Source organism: Rissa tridactyla, chromosome 1 (genome assembly GCF_028500815.1).
Source record: "Rissa tridactyla isolate bRisTri1 chromosome 1, bRisTri1.patW.cur.20221130, whole genome shotgun sequence".
Taxonomy (NCBI): domain Eukaryota; kingdom Metazoa; phylum Chordata; class Aves; order Charadriiformes; family Laridae; genus Rissa; species Rissa tridactyla.
Window position 1 is genome coordinate 157,144,175 of NC_071466.1, and position 17,832 is coordinate 157,162,006.

General features: G+C 42.3%; 1 protein-coding gene across 4 annotated transcripts in view; it reads right to left on the reverse strand.

Annotated features, from left to right (window-relative positions):
- The window catches only part of KIAA1549 (KIAA1549 ortholog), a 153,154-nt gene extending 135,873 nt beyond the window's left edge, over window positions 1–17,281 (reverse strand). For 3 of the 4 annotated variants that reach the window (XM_054215697.1, XM_054215696.1, XM_054215719.1), the window contains exon 1: window positions 16,727–17,281. In XM_054215697.1, coding sequence (XP_054071672.1) covers window positions 16,727–16,847 — 121 coding nt within the window. In that variant the 5' untranslated portion in view covers window positions 16,848–17,281. Of the gene's footprint in view, window positions 1–5,534; window positions 5,704–16,726 lie in introns of those variants that run through there. The other variant, XM_054215708.1, reaches the window with a different exon arrangement.
- Between the last annotated feature and the right edge of the window lie 551 nt (window positions 17,282–17,832).

Sequence of the window (17,832 nt, forward strand, 5' to 3'; positions counted from 1 at the left end):
AAGTAAGGATTTAAGGGGAAAAAAAGCACTTCTTCCTTTGTTGTTAGGGACCTAAAATACCCCAAATCATGACTAAATACACTTATCATTTTTTATCCTATTGCAATGCCAAGATTCAAGCATGGTCCACTTACTTTCTAGTATGTTAAGCCAACTAACAAAAAGTCTAATGATTTCCTCTATTCTCCTTCCCCTCTTATCCATTTCAGTTCCAGGTTCCAAACCAAAGCATTTTAGCCCCACTCCCCTCCCTCCTGTCATCAAGAAGCATTTCATTTCTAAGAAACAACATACAGCTGACACCAAGTTCACTGGAAGACACTAGTCCTTTGCACAGAAAACAGTTTACAAAGGCTTTAAATTGGCTAAAATAGTGAAGATTATTTCATTTTAAGCATTTCTGAGGTAAATGTCATTGCTTGGAGAGTTAATTTCATCATAAACTGAAGTATACATAAAGTGAAATAGACAGACTTCTGCATTTAGTTGAGCAAAAGCTACACCCTCAAGACATTAAGCCTCTAAAAAGTAGTCACTGGTTATCAAATGCCATTAACATGCCAACATCTGGTCTCATGGGTGCCATAAGGTGATGCTGTTGACAAAAAATTCACGTTTCTCTACCTGAAAAATCCACACCTGTATATTTGACTCGAGTTTGGTCTAGGAAGAAGAAAAACCTATATATTAAAAAGCATGCTATTGATACCATTTTTCTATCAAATATTTGGGAAATCCCAACGCATCTTTAGTTTCATGACTGCTCTGTAGAACTCGGGGACTGATGGAAAGCACATCACCACATCAAGCTTATGCCACAGTTTCCTTACAGAAGAGCAATAAACCTGCATGTGAGTCCTCACATCCTCCTCAGGTGCAAGTCATATACCAATATTCCTACAACACAAATATGGGTACATACAGGGGACTGAAAAAAAATAAAATAAAAATGAAGCTATGAAAACCTGAATACTCAATACAGTACCAATTCACAGCAAAGACTCATGTTGGTGTTTCCCGCAGAGGAGGTCCAGTGAAGTCCATCTAAAACCAAAAGAGCTATTTAATAAGAAAATCTAATAAAACCTGGCATTTCCAACACTTGTAGTTTTCTTTAGAACATTGGCAAGTTGACATTTGTATGGTGTTCTTGAGCCTCCTGTTTGTTTGGGGTTTTTTCCTCCTTCTTCTACAAGGGCTTAGGAAACTGAGAACTTGTCAGTTCCCAAACTCATTTACGTAAACCAGGCCTAATAAGAGCCTAAGTCTGTAACAGTCAGCATCATGAGAGATTTTCACATTTCTCCAAGTATCTCAAAGACCATTACACTGCTAGACAGGATAGATAAAAAAATCCACCTATTACATATCTTCAAATAATTACTGAACAGAACCGATTAACATCATCAATGTGAATGAAGTGAAACATTACTAAGATGACAAGCTGAAATACATACTTCTGGAAAATTTTCCTGCTTTAGTTCTTAGTGGCATTGCAAAATTTTATTACTGAAGCCAAGTGTATAACAGCAAAATGTCTAAAGGTTTTACACCATTATGTAGGGACATATCAGGAAGTCTGTTTTTCAATGAAAGCCTATTCTGGCAAAAAAGTCATCCTCCATTTTAAGTACCACTGAGAACTGCAACACTGATTTTTTTTTATTTTTTTTTAATTCAGTCCCAGAGATGCTTTAGAATTTTTAATGCTTCACATCCATCTGATACTTAAATCATAATTAAGGAAACCACAAGGGTGACACTCCCAGCTCCACACAAGATTGGAAAAACACAGTCTCTCTATAGTGACCTACAATACGCATAGCCTCAAATGATTCACTTTTATTAGTTTCTCCCTGATGAGGTTTCCTCTCCCCAAGACACTGTTCCATCGTTAAGCCAAAGAAAAAAAACAAACACAACTGAGTTCAGTATCAGTTGGCTTTAAAAAGACCAAGACAAAAATAAAATGCACCCATTTACTCCATAACAAGAAACATGCTGGCTTGTATTTTATTTTCGAAATATTTCAGTATTTTTTCTGCTCCCGACCATCCACAATACCACAACATTTGGGAAGACTCCTGCATTTTCTGTTGTAAAATGCATTAGTTCGCATTCCCTCAGAAGGGGCTGAGAACTGACATGCCACCATGCTGCTTGTCAACGTCCCTGCTGCCCCCCCTGCTCTGGAAGGCAGCACAACAGGCTCCACACCATTAACTTAACTCTTCTGCTCACAGGAAAGCTGCCGTCAGCAGCAACCACCAGCAAGTTCACATTCATAAAACTTTGCAAAAGTCTGCTGGAATTGATGAGTGTGCTTGCTACAAAATATTTTGTGTTCAGCACTGACAAAGAGTGTTTTCAAATCCTGTCTCTCACGTGGTAATGTTGAATCAGGCAAGAAAACAAATATTTCCACTACTTACCTAAAGAAGCCCATTGATTGGAATCTTGCTCTCTCTTGGATGATGTAGAAAACATCTAAAGCAGCAACTCTTCAGTGGGTAGATGGCATATCATAGACACTTCATAACCTGATTTCAGTCAAGTGCTAGACATTTACCATTTCACACTGGGCCACCCAAATTTTAACTCCCAAAATTTTCTTGCTTTTTACAGAGTCGTGGACAATCTAGCTTGCTGAGTTAAGACCTCTAAGGCCTCTAAACATATATTTGTGCATTCACCTCAGAATGCCCAGGGATGTAATTGCTGCCCTGCAGACAAGTGTGGCTTGTTAAACTGGAACGAATTTATAGTAAGGACTTGATTTGCACACGCAGTAATACAGGTGTAACTACAAGGTGGTTTTCTATTTGATACAGCGCAGAGAAATAGAAGAGAGCCAAAAATGCAATAGCAACACCAGTTTAGCCAGTACCACAACTAGCCCTGAGGCACTGCAAAGCACAAAGCAGGAGCAGTGGCCGTGGCACAGGGAAGCCAGCAGATGCTGAAACAGTATGAAGAAAAGAACTGGAGTAGCCATGTGGGGACTGAACAGTAAATAATTCTGATACTAAGGCAAGCATTTAAGCCAGCTCTAAAACAGAAGGCACCAACTGTAAATGAGGATGGTAGGGCCCTACTAAAATGCATTAGCAAGAACATTAGTTCTCTAAACCTGTCAGTTATAAAAATGAAAATTCTTTATCTAGACAAATTATGGAGCTTAAACTTTATATACAAAGTATATGACTGAGGACCAAAGAGACATTTTAATTCATTCATATGAATATTTCCTTAAAGACAAAGATTTTACTGTGTACTCTCAGAGTTGAACTACTTAAAAATACAAAGATCCACTTTCCTTTCAGAAGATAAAAATTCCAGAAAGAGCAACGATCATATAAAAATTACTAGTAAGTAATCAAGTTCATATGAGAAAGAAGTTGCTACTAAAATGAAGGCTTCTCAATAGCAAGCTATTTAAAACCAAGGCAGTTCTAATCCACTTCTCCTTAACAAATTAATTTCAGAGTAAAATAGAGCTGTGGTGCCATTCTGCCCGTGGCAGCTGTGTTTTGAAAGGTTCTTGCCACTCCCTTACGTCCCCAGACACTAATTTCTGTGCTCCAGAGGTGCCAATTCAATTGTCTGCATGACTGTGCTCCAAGTTAGGGTTTCAAGAACTATCCCATTTAAAGGGGAAAACACAAAACAAAACCAAAACAGGAAAGATATCCCAATAAAGTATTGTTTTAAAAACACAGCCTATATGAAAAGCATCTGAAAAGCTGAAGCAACAAGCTATGAGAGAGATGTAAGAGAAACAAATTGGATTTTCCCCTGTGTGGAATAACACAGAGCCACAGCTTCGTAAGAGGGAAAAATCATTCACGTCTGGCAAGAGACTACACTCCTGCTTTCTTCCTCCTCCCCTTTTTCCAAGTCTTCCCTTCCACAACAAGGAAAAAACCCCACCCATGTCTAACAAGTTCTACTCTCCTCCTTAAGAGCTTGGAAGAAGTATACGCAGTGCAAAGCCAAGAAAAGCTGGAATCATGTCATTTTTTTCTGGTTTTCAGTAGGAGGTAAGATGGAACTCCTTGCGACTTTCACTCCAAGACAGAGACATAGCAAAGAGGGTAGAATACATGGGGAAAAATAAGGGGAGCATTGGTGAAAGCACAGAAGCGGATGCTGATGCATTTGTTCAAGGGGAAAGAAAGAAAAGGGATTTGAAGTTTACTACGTTAGATAAAAGAAACCATGTTACCATGTTTGTGAAGTGCAATCTCTTGCTCTTGTGCCTCTATTTGAATAGGTATATATCATGACAACACAACAGTCCAGATAAACAACACAAAACATTGGTATGAAACTAGGCTGAGCTCAGAAGACTAGCTGTGACTATTATTGTTGTGTCTTCTGATTCAATATACATAACACCTGCTGTAATGTGTAAAAAACAGAGGAAAATCTGGTGGGTTTACTTGTTTAACATAGAAATTGATTGCTTCATGAACAGCCCACTTAGCAAAGCATGATTTTTATTTAGAAACATGTCATTTTCCATAAACACCAACAGAGAATGCTATGAGGAGGTCTGCAAGATTTTTTGGATGGAAAACAGGCTATTGATATGACTGTCAGAGACTACATCATCACAAGTCATGCTACTCTAACTCAATTACACAGCCACTGAGCAACTTCTGCATGATCACAAGTGTTTAATAAAAAAAAATAAATCTTATACTTACCGTGTTCTTTTCAACTTCTCAAATACAAAAAAAAGAGCCTGCACTCTGAGAAAAAACAAACCTGTTCCCCCAAAAGACTATGAACAGGAGTTTAATTATGAGACATACAAGACATTTATTGTTAATAAAATATCTCATCAGCTTTGATTTACTTGTCCATATATATTCTTTCATGAAAGTAAATCATCAAAAAAACCCCAGACATTCTATTTAAATATGTAGGTTTCAAACAAAACTCCTATTTCAATACTTTTCCACCTAGCTTGAGATAATAGAGCTACAATTTAGAAGCTCTAAATTCTTCAGACCTGCAGACACAGGATGAAATTCTTGCCTCAACTTAACAGTTTTACCTTTAACATATTTGAAGCATCAAGGAATCCAGCCCCGGAGGTTAGAAAGGATGCAGTAATGCTACTTCTCTTACACTGCAGCAACAATTCAGGAAGTATCAACAAGCTCATGACCTTACAAAGTTTCCAGGCAAGATGAATTGTACGACAGTTAGCACAATAAAAATACCGTAGGTTATAAAAATAGCTAGTCTAATGAGAGCTTTGATCATTTGGGTTCTCCATCTCCTAAACTTCCCATAGCTCCCTATCGTATTTCTTTCGTGCTCATAGAGTACATTCATGCTCCTTTACATTACAATAAAAGAAACATTAACAAAGGCATTGTAGAATTACCAGAGTAAACTGGTATCAGATTATTCTGATACGTATACAGATTACTCTGTATGATATAGCTCTTAAGGTGAGCACGACAGAAATAGAACTTAAGGCAGAGGTCCCAATTAAATCGAGTGAGCTTATATAGACAAACCTGCGCAGCCTTCAACCCTTTAGGCATTCTTCAACCATGAAAATAAACAAATCTCATTTAAAATTTTCCCACGGGGAGGAAAAAAAAAAAAAGAAAAAAACAAAAAAAATCCCAGAACACACACTTATTAATGTATTATAAGCAGAAACCACTGCTACATGCCTGAGCTTATATGCATGTTCAACAAACACCTGCTGTTTGGGGTGGTTGCTTTGACTGCCTGTGACAAACTATATTTAACATGCACCTGTGCTTTTCACCTGTCCTCCTCAAAATAAGTCAATCCAGAAGGATTGATCTTAAACACACAGAAGAATTCCAATAGCTATCATTTTAATTAATTCATTACTTTAATTCTACTAGTAAAATTCTTGGATTTTTTTCCAACTCTCAAAACTAAAAGCAACGAATCTCAAAATACATCTTCATGAAACCCCAGTACACCAATTCATTACAAATGTAACTTCTGATGAATGAAAAACGTAAATAGGAGCTTGAAATATTCACTCAAATCAAAATACTTTTCATTATTAATACTTGCACCTGCAGTTGGAAAATGCAAAATGTACACATTTTTCTGCTTTTAAAAATATCCATAAAGCTATTTAACACTGTCTTCACAGCGACCAAATTTTAGATGTGATCTCTGAGGTTGAATCTATCTAGGAATGAGGGAAAGTACTGCAGAAGTATCTTATCTAAATGACATGGATGTTTGTACTGTACACACAGCAAAACATAAGGCTGCGTTCTGTTCTTCAAGGGTGTATTTAATTTCCAAACATAAAATAATACAACCTTTCTAAACTGTCAGTGCAACCTCACACATCAGTAGCGTGTTTTAATGACAGGTTTGGCTCATTCAAGAAATACATTACAAAACAACTAATTTAAGTGTTATTTTAGTGAATCTGAAAGAACCTCTAAGATTTCTAGAACTATCTTTGCCTGACCTCAACGCTTAACAAACTTCACACACAGAAAATAGCGGCAGTAAATACTAAAGAATCATAAGAACTAATACTCCAGTATAGAAACTATGTTCGGTTTTGTCTCTAAGTAAGTTTCTAATGCTCACAAGATTTTAAGAAGATTATATTTTCAAGTGACACTGTCTACTTGGAACCCAGACAATTTAAAAAGAAGCAAAATGGATTTACATTCATTTCACATTCCTCAGCTATCCTAATCCTACTGACAATTTTTACAGTTTTAAGAACCTGACTGCTGTAGAAGCAGCAAAGTAACTACTCACAGAAGCAAAGTAAACAGGCTAACACAACTTATTTCCTTGAAACTTGCTTGCTTGTACTAATACTGAATAAAATATTTCTTGACAAAACCTTGTTTATCAACAGAGCAATCATTTATGTAATTTTTTTAACCAAGTTACCATAAAAAGCACACGCACTCTGGAACGACAAAGGAAAAGTTTGGGGGTTTTTTTTGTTCTTTCAGAGTGGAACAAATTACATCTTCTAAAAATTGAATAGCAATGGCTGGAAGCCCAAATTTGTTTCATCTTTCACCATAAGGACAGGAAGCAAGGTCACTGTCAGCTTCTAATTGAAAACATCTTCAAACCAGACTTCTGCTCTAGATCAGGATTTTATTCTGTGACATGCAATTTCTATCCCAATATATCACACAAGTTAGTCCCAATTCAGCAGTAGCTCCAGTTTTAAATACAGACATCCACTAAAGAAGTTACCTAATCAGAATCCAGTGTAGCTGATAAACAACCCTCTGTCTTCTATTCAAAAAGTAACCTGCTATTAGCCCAGAGGGGTCTGCTACACAAATGCTTGGAGCTTTGCCTCCAAATAATGCTAAACTAAATCATTGTGGCTTTGTGGTTGAGCAGTGCTCACTGCAATCCACATACATGAGGTGCAATTTATTTACAATAGAATTATGGGCCACAGGAAAAGGTGAGACAGGCTCAACATCTAATCTAGTTCACACCCAAGGAGAAGGAGTATAAACAGTCCCTGCGCTACCTTGCGGTATCAGAAAGTTGCCTTTAAATAAGGAAAGAACTTTTACTTCGAGAGCACCCACAAACTAGTTCCATACCTTATTGGCTGGGGGAGCAAACAAGAGAAGGTCCTTCTTCTCACATAAGAAATCATACAAGTTTGATTTTCTTATTCAGTATAAAAACACTCAATAGGAAATTCAGTCCAAGATGGTGCAAATTAAAAAAAAAAATAGTGGAAAGCAAAAATTGTAAAATGTATCAATACTACTTAAGAAAAGATATCTTCACCTGTATCGTCTTCCTGTCCTATGGGTCCATCTATTTTCAGGTGTATTAACAGTTATCAAATACATTTTAACAAGCACCTGATGGTTTTCTATTAAAACTGAGCCCAGCTACCCCTTTAGAAAATGCCCCCATTTCTTTTGCGTAGTCCTAGGGCAACCTCTAAAGTGAGGACACTCAAGTGATATATATGGGGGAGCCATGAAAACCTCCAACTTGCCAGTATCAAACAGGCCTCCTCTTAGCACAGCACTTCTCAGCTAAACCTTCCACCATCAATACCCTAAGCCATATTCTCACCTACACCCACTCCCACAGTAGCCCCAGCCCCTGGTGTTATCTTTACTGTTCCTTATTTCAGTATCCTCCTGATCCAAGTTCTTGTCCTCGCTCCCTCTCTCACCCTGCCATACCTACCCATTTCAGATAAAGAGTGCAGAGACAGCTCCCCATTGCCTTGACTGTCCAGAAAAGCTTTGTCAGGACACACTCACTGCAGAGCTGAGAAACGCTGCACACACCTGAGTGGAGGCCAGCAAGGCCACAGCTCTGGCCAGGACATCCACACTGCTCTCACAGTTTGAAAACTCAGCCACTTCCCAGTCACCAGGTGGGGCACCCGCTGCCTCTCAGCTACTGAGGAACAGAAGCTCTGCATCCTCCCTTCAACCTAGACCCCAGCCATGCGCTGCACTGGCCCGCAGTACATACAACACAGGCAACTGAAAGATTTGGTCTGGCACTATTTATTTGCTCAGTCTCCCAATTATCTTAGGACCTCTTCCTTCCACCTTCTCTCCCTTCCCTAAGGGCAAGGGTAAATCCTAAATTCTGTGCCAAGATGAACAAGTTTCCACCTTGCCCAACTACGCGTTTCACAGAAATATTAATAAAGTGTTTTGAGCACTAATACTGCCTCTCTTTCCATCCCACCTGTTAGATATATAAATACTAATAATTCAGTTGATGAATAAAGAGAAGACATGCAGAATCACATCCACACCGTTTACTTGTACCTGTCCTGTCAGTGATAATCTATGCTGTATTATTAAATGTTTAAGAAACTGAACTTTTACTGAGACTAACTTAAAAAAATAGTGTTTCTCCTGCCTGTTATTACTAAAGATATAGTCACTATAGGAAGGATTACAAAATATTCTTTGAAACCTTACAAAACCGTTAAGCCTAAAAATCAATCATTCAAAAGTTAGGAAGTGTCATTACTAAGGCTACCTACGAAATCCTAATTCAGCTTATGACACAGTATTAAACTATACAACCACAGATTGTTTCTTCACTTGAATAGCACAACAAAGTTTTCAGTAATGAACAGATATTGGCCCCAATGTTGCACGTCTGCACATAAATTACACTATCTATAAAATCTCACAAAAACAAAATTGCAAAATATTTCAGGAGGTCATCTACTCCATCCTTCTACACCACTGTGGAATCGCTGTTGCAATCCACTTCTGTTAGATCATTATACAAGCTGTTCTTACAACTCTGGTGACAGATTACATTATTGCCCCAAACCATGTATTTCAGGGTTTCATTATCCCCACTATTAGAAAGATCAGCAGTTAGAAAACCTGTCTTGTTCACTGCAATTCGTCTTTCATTTCTTTTCTTACTCAACATAAACAACTGTTTATTACACTTCTCTCTGTATTTATCTTTTATATGTTTGAATAAAGTCCCATTCACCTGGTTTTTTGTTCTAGATTAGCCAACCCAAATACTCCTGTGATCTGAACTCTCTCCAGTAGCCTGTCTCCTCCTTAAAGGACAAGGTCCCATACTAGACACAGCATTCCAGCTGGAGTTCTTCTGCCACTGAAGAGAAGGAACAAGTTATTACACAGGATATACCAAAGACCATAACACATGTGTTCACAAGATCCAGCACCACTGTGATCTTGTTGAATCACGTTCTGTTTGTGACCCGCGATAAACACCAGATCCCTTCATATAGCACTGTTGCATTGCCTATTCCCCATCCTACAGCTGTGCACATTTACAGCCCCTTCAGTAAGATACTATTATGCACTTCCCTTACTGAAAAGCATCTGGATTTTCAGGCCCTTCTTTTACTGTTTTCCAGCATTCCTCCCTCCTCCTCCCCTTACTTGCTGGTGAATTTTAGCCTCTTACCTCTATTTCAAACCACAAGACCAGACACACTGTCTTCACCAGATGGCTAAAGCCAATTCAAAAGTCTATACACGGAACTGATTTATGGAAGAGAAGTTTCTCTAAATCAGAGGGGAGAAAGGAAGAGGACTAAAAGTTTGTGCGTGAAGAACAAGCAGGTAGAGGACGTAGGCTGAAACTGCTAAAACTGAAAGTGAGCAACAAACGTCAGGAACCATAAATGAATTCTTTTTATGAATAATTTTTTTAAAAAATTAATCAAACAAAACCCTACTACCCTTAGATACAGCACAGTACTTCTTCCCATCTGTAAGAGTAGTTAACTCTCACTAAAAAAGTCTCAATAGGTAAATGCATACTGTTACACCACCACCTGTTACTTTCTATTTGCTTATACATAGTTTATTTCTTACACTTCTTTCCTGTGCATTCAAGTTCAGCAGACATCCAATATCATCCACTGGATCTTTACTGTTCTAAAGACAAAAGTCTTTGGCTTTCTGATTAACTTTTCTTTTGTGCTCCCACTACATGTGAACATTGCACGCTATTTTGAAAATCAATTACATCTAAGAAATTACATCTTACAAATGGTGAATCTAAGAAACAAGATCGAATTCCATGTGCCTAATTTGAAACATTAATGAGTATTTAGAATGACAGACACAACATCTATTCAAGAACAGCTCCTCTTGACTTCTTTGGCAGCTGCAAGCACTCAGCATTTCTGCAACACAGATCCCTGAGGTCTCACATCCAGTAAATGAGGAACACACAGCTAGTGACCACCTGTGGGAGGCTTGGTTTAAGCAACTTACTCAAATCACTGAAACTCTGCAACAGCAACACAATTCATTTGTCTAGGACAGCACTTAATTACATTAACAGTGAAACCTTTATTCAAACTTCCCTGTCGCTCGCCTCATTCATTTCACACCTTCGAACATCTGCTACAAAAGAAGCAAGAGTCCTGTAGATAACTTCTTCATTTGCTATCCAACACTTATTTGTCCCCAGAGCAGGATCCGTTTTGTATGCTGAATGCAATGCGGGTCCTGTCTGCACGTGGGTATGTATGTGTACAGATATTTATGTGCAGGTGCCTATATAGCTATAAATATTATCGATATGGATATACACTTTGTGATCACATGTGAGTATAGCTGTACCATAACTTACAGGCACAGAAGTATTTTAAAACTGCACAGGTTATTGAATGTCAGTACTTCCAACTTGCTGATTTTTGCCTTTGCAGTCTTCATATGCCACTAAAATTTCTGTGGAGGAAGTTTTCCAGTTTTTAAAACAAACTCTGAAAAACACTTCTGCCACAAGGCTGAAACATGTGTGTTCATGAAATGTTCAAGGAGTAGCAGCAGATTATCATGCTCCTGACAGAAGAGGAAAGGGCTAATACTTTGAAGCCCTGGGTTCTGTGCCAAATTCTGGAGTAAGTGTCCCAGAACAGTGGGGCACACGCTTCTCCATTGCTAAGTTCCAAGCCTGATGCTTTCAGCCACATATCTTCCAGTCTTGTCCCAGTCCCATATCTCCCCTACTTCTGATTCCTCCTTTCAACATCATTTTTTGGAGGTTTATTTTCCTTTTTTTAAACCAAGGCCATCCGTGTTTCCCAGTGTGCTCAACCTGCTACCAGGCTGCACTGCTTATTTCTTCTAGGATTAATTCCTGCATTGCAGTTTCCCTAATCCACAGACCTATTTCCCACTCCTGACCTAATGTCTCACCTCCCAGTCTTCGTGCCCTGCCAGTTTCAGTTTCTTTCATCTCACAAACTCTCTTGCAATTTGTGTGTGTCTTCCCCTGCTACTCTTACAATTCCTAGATTTCTGCATACATTTCATCAATGAACAGTGACCGGAAAAGATCCCTAAACCCTTCTCTTACTCCTGCTGCTTACCTAAATGCACGTTCCATGCTGGCTCCTTCTAAAAGCCTTCTGTTTTCTGTCTTGCACCTAGTGCAATCAAGTACCACCACCCAACACCGCACCATAAGGTAGATGCCCAAGTGCCCCTAAAAGAAAGTAAAGCACTCCATTACGTAGCACAGACACATCCTTAAAAACACAAGGCAGGCAGGCGCCAGCTCTCAGTCCTAAAGGTCCATCCAGTCCCACTTCTGAAATAGCTTAGAATGACTTTCACAGGGAAGTCCAATCTTTTTTGGGCTATGGGAAGCATGCTTAGCATGTTTGCCCAGGTGGCACACATATTCCCTGGTCAGTATTAATAGGTAAGTGAGGTTCTAGGAGAACAGGCTATATCCAAGTTTTAGCAGACAAAAAAATGCATCATCTCTACCACAGCCATGTGTGCCTAAATTCAGTTGTTACAAGCTTTTGAAAAAAATCACTTTCAAAGCAGAAGCAGAGAAAACATCCCCTTCAGAGCAGACACAATCTGCCAAAGTTTAACTGCATGCTCCAAAGCATAAGGGTATTAAAGTTGTTCAGAAAAGAAGCTGGCAGAACTCAAAGCAGAAACCATTGTTTTCCTCTTGCCGCAACATCAGAAGTAGCTGAACTCTTTCAACTGACATTTCATAAAGAAAAAAAAAGCTTCAGCCCATAGCAAAATGCACAATTTACAAAATTTCAATTGCATTAAGTTTGTTCTCAACTCCACTGCAAAGCAGTAATATTTCTTAACAAGCATCTTATAACATTTTACAGCTTTAATAAGAGCTAGCACAATCAGTCCAGCCTACAATTTTCCAGTATCTATTCTGTGCATTTTACATGCGATTAGTTACACTGATGTAATCAGTTACGTGACTACTGATGGTCAGTCATATCTTTTTCCCCATCTCATGCATTAGGAAGAAGACACCACTAATCCATGGCTCTTATGAAAGGTTTTCCCTTAGTCTTCCAAAACAGCTATCTCCAATAACACCAACAGCTGAAAACACAGCACATATAGGGAGTGTCAATCAAATTTGTTATTGAGCTCATATGTGTTTAGCAACCACTAAAGAAAAGCACAGGAATATATGACTTCTAAAGGGATAAAAAAAAAAAAAAAGACATCATATCTTGCAACTCCAGAGTGCAAAACTGGCTGTACTGACAAGGCCTCCGTGAAAATGTGATTCTTATATATGAGCCAAAAAATAAATTAAGTCTGCATCGTTCATTTAGTACTACCATTTGACTTAACTTTGGGGTTCCAAGACAAAATTTAAAAGACAATTTGTGCCATTTCTTATGGCTTTCTACTTATACATAGGTTCCCACGACACACACTATTTAATAACTCTTATGCAATTAGTGTTATTCATACTGTATGCCACAATGGGCCAGGCTAGAGACACACTAGTAGTTAAGGACATCATCCATAATAACTCTTACGCAATTAGTGTTATTCATACTGTACGCCACAATGGGCCAGGCTGGAGACTCACTGGTAGTTTAGGATACCATCCATAAACAGATTTACTTTCACATGAAGGAAAGCCATGTCTCCCACAGCTGAAGTGAAACTGCATTATTAAGAAGCCTAATCTGCTTCACTTCTCTCCCTAGCAACTCCCCCTTCAACACCCACATTCTGAATTGAGAAATAAGAGCTGGGTTGTCAGAACCTGCCACTTACCACAATCATCAGCTTCCCAAGACCTCTTGGAAAAGATTTGTGCTGCAGCAAGAATCACTGCTCTTTAATATGTCCAGTTCCTGAAATCTATTACCCAAGGTAGGTCAAAGCCTACTTTATTTAAGACATGCTATATTTCAAGTCCCAGCCCTGCCTGAGAAGTCTAAGACCTTGCTTCACAGAAAACAAATGTCATTCACAAAACAGACACAATTGAACAAAAAGCTGCACTGTCCACTAGCTTGTTCAGCATTCTAACTTCTTGAAAGAACATGCAAACAAAAAACACGTTTCCTCTGGCAAGACTACAAGTGTAGCTTGTAGACACGAGGCTGACATAAATAAAGCAAGCAGCGCATAGAAAGCAGCCTTAAAGGGAATCCTCCAACCATATGGGTCTTCCATGAAAATGAAGTGGAAGCAAGCTTGACAAGCTGAACTGGCCACAAGAGACATGATGCCAACTCAAGTGTCTGCAACACACTCATGCAATTAAGTTGAATAAACAATATCCTGCATCTGTCCCATAAGGCAGCTACATCTGATTCCTTGCCTGACCTCCACAACTTGTCTTTGGTCCTTGAGTCTCCAAGGAGACTCACCGCAGACTTTTCTAAGTCCAGCACAGAGCTCTCCTCTCTCCCACGAAAACAGCACAGCGAGACAAGATAAATCCTCCTGATTGTCAATGCGGGAGTTAACTCAGATTGTGCAATGGAACAAAAGCGAAAACACAGCCTGGGCTAAGCAGTATGACACTCATGGAGCCTGACCAAAACCATAGTTCACAGAGGTGCTCAAACGCATACGTACCTTTAGCACACTAGCAGCCTATGCACATCCTAAGAGTTTAGCATCTGCTTAATTGTGGAAGCTGAAGCCCTGACTCAGCGACATGTGACTTCAGTGGGAGCTGGATCAAGCATTCCAGAATCCAAGTTGATTTACTACTTAATTTTCTTAAGTACTGATGTTCACTTTGCTATTTCAACTGCAAGCAAGTGGCTCTAACAGCCATTCTACTCTTACTGTATGCCCCTTTTCTGCATAACTCAAAGCTGTAGGAGTTTGCTCTTGCTCTTCCCTAAACTGGGCAAGACCAAATGGCATTGAAAAGCAAATGAACTGCACCCAAGAGAGATACTCAGGGAGTTGTAAATCTGTTGAGCAATTATGTGAATGTTGTCCAAGCCTACTGCAAATGACCAGTACACATCTCTTCTGTTTCACACCATCCATTATACCATCAAAACATTTCAAGGCTAAACAAAAGATTAGGATAAAGGCTGTGTCCTAACTTTTTAAACATTATGGGCCTAAAATAGAGAAATCAGACTCCTGACATGCTTTCTAATAAAGCATTTCACCTTAACCAAAAAGGAACAAAATATTCTTGTTCTCTGTAACCTGCAGTCTTTAAATCTCTGTGATCAATGGACCATTTCTAAGATGTCTACGAAAAGCATCCTCTGAAAAGCAAGTTTGCTCCTAGTATGCTGAAGTTCATTGTACATGATTCACATGCCCAGTGGAAAGAGAAAACATAGAGGACTTGCAAATCAAAACAGCTTGAAGGCTCCTGCCCTAGACGGAGCAGGAAAGCATGGCTTTGGGCAAGATCTGCTGTCTCCAAGTGCTCTCTTCCAGCAGCCTAAGCATTGGCTAAGTTACATAATATTCCTACTGCTGTTTTTAAGTTACACAAGGATGCACACCATCACACAAAAGTTTACCGAAATCCCCAGCATTATTTAATTAAGAACTATTAAGTATTACACAAACAATTAAACAAAAGCCTTCATTGACTTACTATGAAAATCTAGAAAAAAAACCACCAGCCATTCTGTTAACCTCAAAGGGGAAAAAAATCCCAAGCAAATCTCCAACTTATGAACCTACTGCTTTGCCTTCTCCTATTTGTACGCAAAGCCCTTTATATTTAAGAAAAAAAGAATCTCTGAAACTTACTCGATTTTATTAACTGTCACATAGATTGGAAGTGCAACATCTCTTGTTGGCTACAAAGGCAGCTGGAGCAGAGCATAATTTCCCTGAAAAGCCAACCAGCCACCACCAAAACACAAACTACTTTCTGAAGTAGAAATAAAGTATTATTAAAAAGATAAGCATGTTTTATAACATCAAGGCTTCTTAAGCACCCAACAATAATCACCGCAATTCTCATGTTTAAATAAAGAGTCAACACTAGTTGGTCCACTTCACTGAATATGTTAATGCTGGTTCTTATCACTTATCAGCAACTTATTGACGTTCATAAAAATGTATTACTTTATACCTGTTACCAAAAAGAAAACCTGCAGTCACAGCAAATTGTTCCTTTCTGTGAAATGTTAGGTTTGGGGGTTTTTTTTATTAAAAAAGTACTAAAGACGACCCAAGAGGTGCTATGGGAGCAGAACCAAATGAGACATCTTTGTGATTAAAGCGTCTGCTTAACTACAGACTAATTCTGATGCCTGGAACCACTAGAGAAAAGACGGGGGGGGTCGCCGATTCCTGGCTCTTTTAAAATACCTACTGAACACACACCACCCTCCGAAGCCCGAACAGTTCTCTCCACGCACGAGTCACGCCACGGCTGTGCTTGGGAAGTAACACGTTCCGCGGGGCTCTGATGCTTCCTAACTGGAAGGGCGAAGGAGAAGCGGGCTGCCCTGCACCCCGCTGGTGCCGGCACCCCCAAACTCCCTGGGCACTCCGGCAGCCGTAGGCGAGGGTGAGAAGGGAGGGGAGGCTAGGACCGCAACTCCGGGCCGGCAGAGGCCACCCCCCACACCCCAAACACCGGGTCCCCCCCGCCCCGAGAGCTCCGGGACAGGGCTGCCACCAACACACACCCCTCCTCCCCGCACCGCGCCTGGGGGCTGCCCCACGGCCCCAGGCCGACAGCGGACACGCCGGCAGGGCCGCAGACAATGCGCGCCTTTTCTGGCGGGGCTCCCCCGGCCGCGCCGCGCGTGGAGGCGGCGGCCCCCGCCCGCAAGCACCGCCGCATTGTTACCGGCGCTGCCGCCCCCCGCACGCGCCCGCCAACGGACGCCCGCAACGGCTTGCCAACAGCCGTTCGTCCCCCTCCCTCACGGCCTGTCCCGGCACACCTGCCGCGGCCCGGACGGCCCCCTTTGTTCCCTTACCTGCGGCGGGCGAGCCCCGCAGCGCCGGCACGGCGAGCAGCAGCGGCAGCAGAGCGGGCAGCGCCGGCCGCCAGCGCGCCGCGGCCGCCGAGGCCACTACGAAGCGTGTCATCCCTTCCATGGCACGGCACGGCACGCCGCGGGCCCGGCGTCAAGTCATCCCGGCTCCCCGCGTCCCTGAAAAGGGCTGGGCGGGCTCGGCGGCTCCTCCCGGGCGCATCCACCGCCGGCGGGGCTGGGACGCCCGGGAGCGGGGGGCCGCCGCAGCCCCCGCTCCTCACGCCCACCCCGTGAGGAGGATTCACGGGGGAGGGCAGCGCCGCGGCGCCAGCCGCCTCCCAGAAGCGGCGGGAGCGGGGAAGCGGCGCCCCGCAAGCGGCTCGGTTCGGGCCCAGAGAGTGGAAGGCGGAGGGGAAGCCCCCGCGCTGCGGGGCAGCTGGGCTCCTCGGCCGGCCGCGGCGCTCGCCGGGGCGGCGACGGCCCTTCACGTGGGAGGAGGAGGCTGAGGCGGCAGCCCCGGCCCAGTGCTCGCTCCTTCCTTCCCTCCCTCCCTGCCCGCCGGCGACGCGCTAACCCCAGCAGAGGCCGGCCCGCGGCAGCAAGCGCAGCCGGGGCCGCCCGCCACCTGCGCGCGCCCCGCGCGTCCGCGTCTGCGCGGGGGCGCGCCCGGCACGCCACGCCCCTCTCGGCCCGGCGGGGGCGGTGGGGAAGGGGAGGAGCCAAGGGCCCGCCCCGCCCACCCGGGACGGGGTGGGGTGAGGCCCAACGGCCGCCCCCCTCCGCGGCGGCGGGAAGTGCTGAGGGCTCGGGTGGCTCCGGGGTGGCTCCCGGCACCTGGCCCCGTGATCGGGCCCGCTCCCGGTTTGCGTGGGGCAGTATCCTGACTGCACCCCTCCTGCCATGGCAGAGCGGGGCCGGCAGGCTGGTGGCCCCGTCCCTCTCGGCCCACTGGCCAGGCCCGGCGGTGACCGGGGACAGGCCCTCCCTTCCCACAGAGTTTTTGGGGTTGAAACGATAATGAATGTCCCAGCAGAAATGGAGAAAGGGCAGCAACGTCTGGACATCCAGGCAGCCTGAGTGTCGCTCAAGGGGATCAGAGGCAAAAA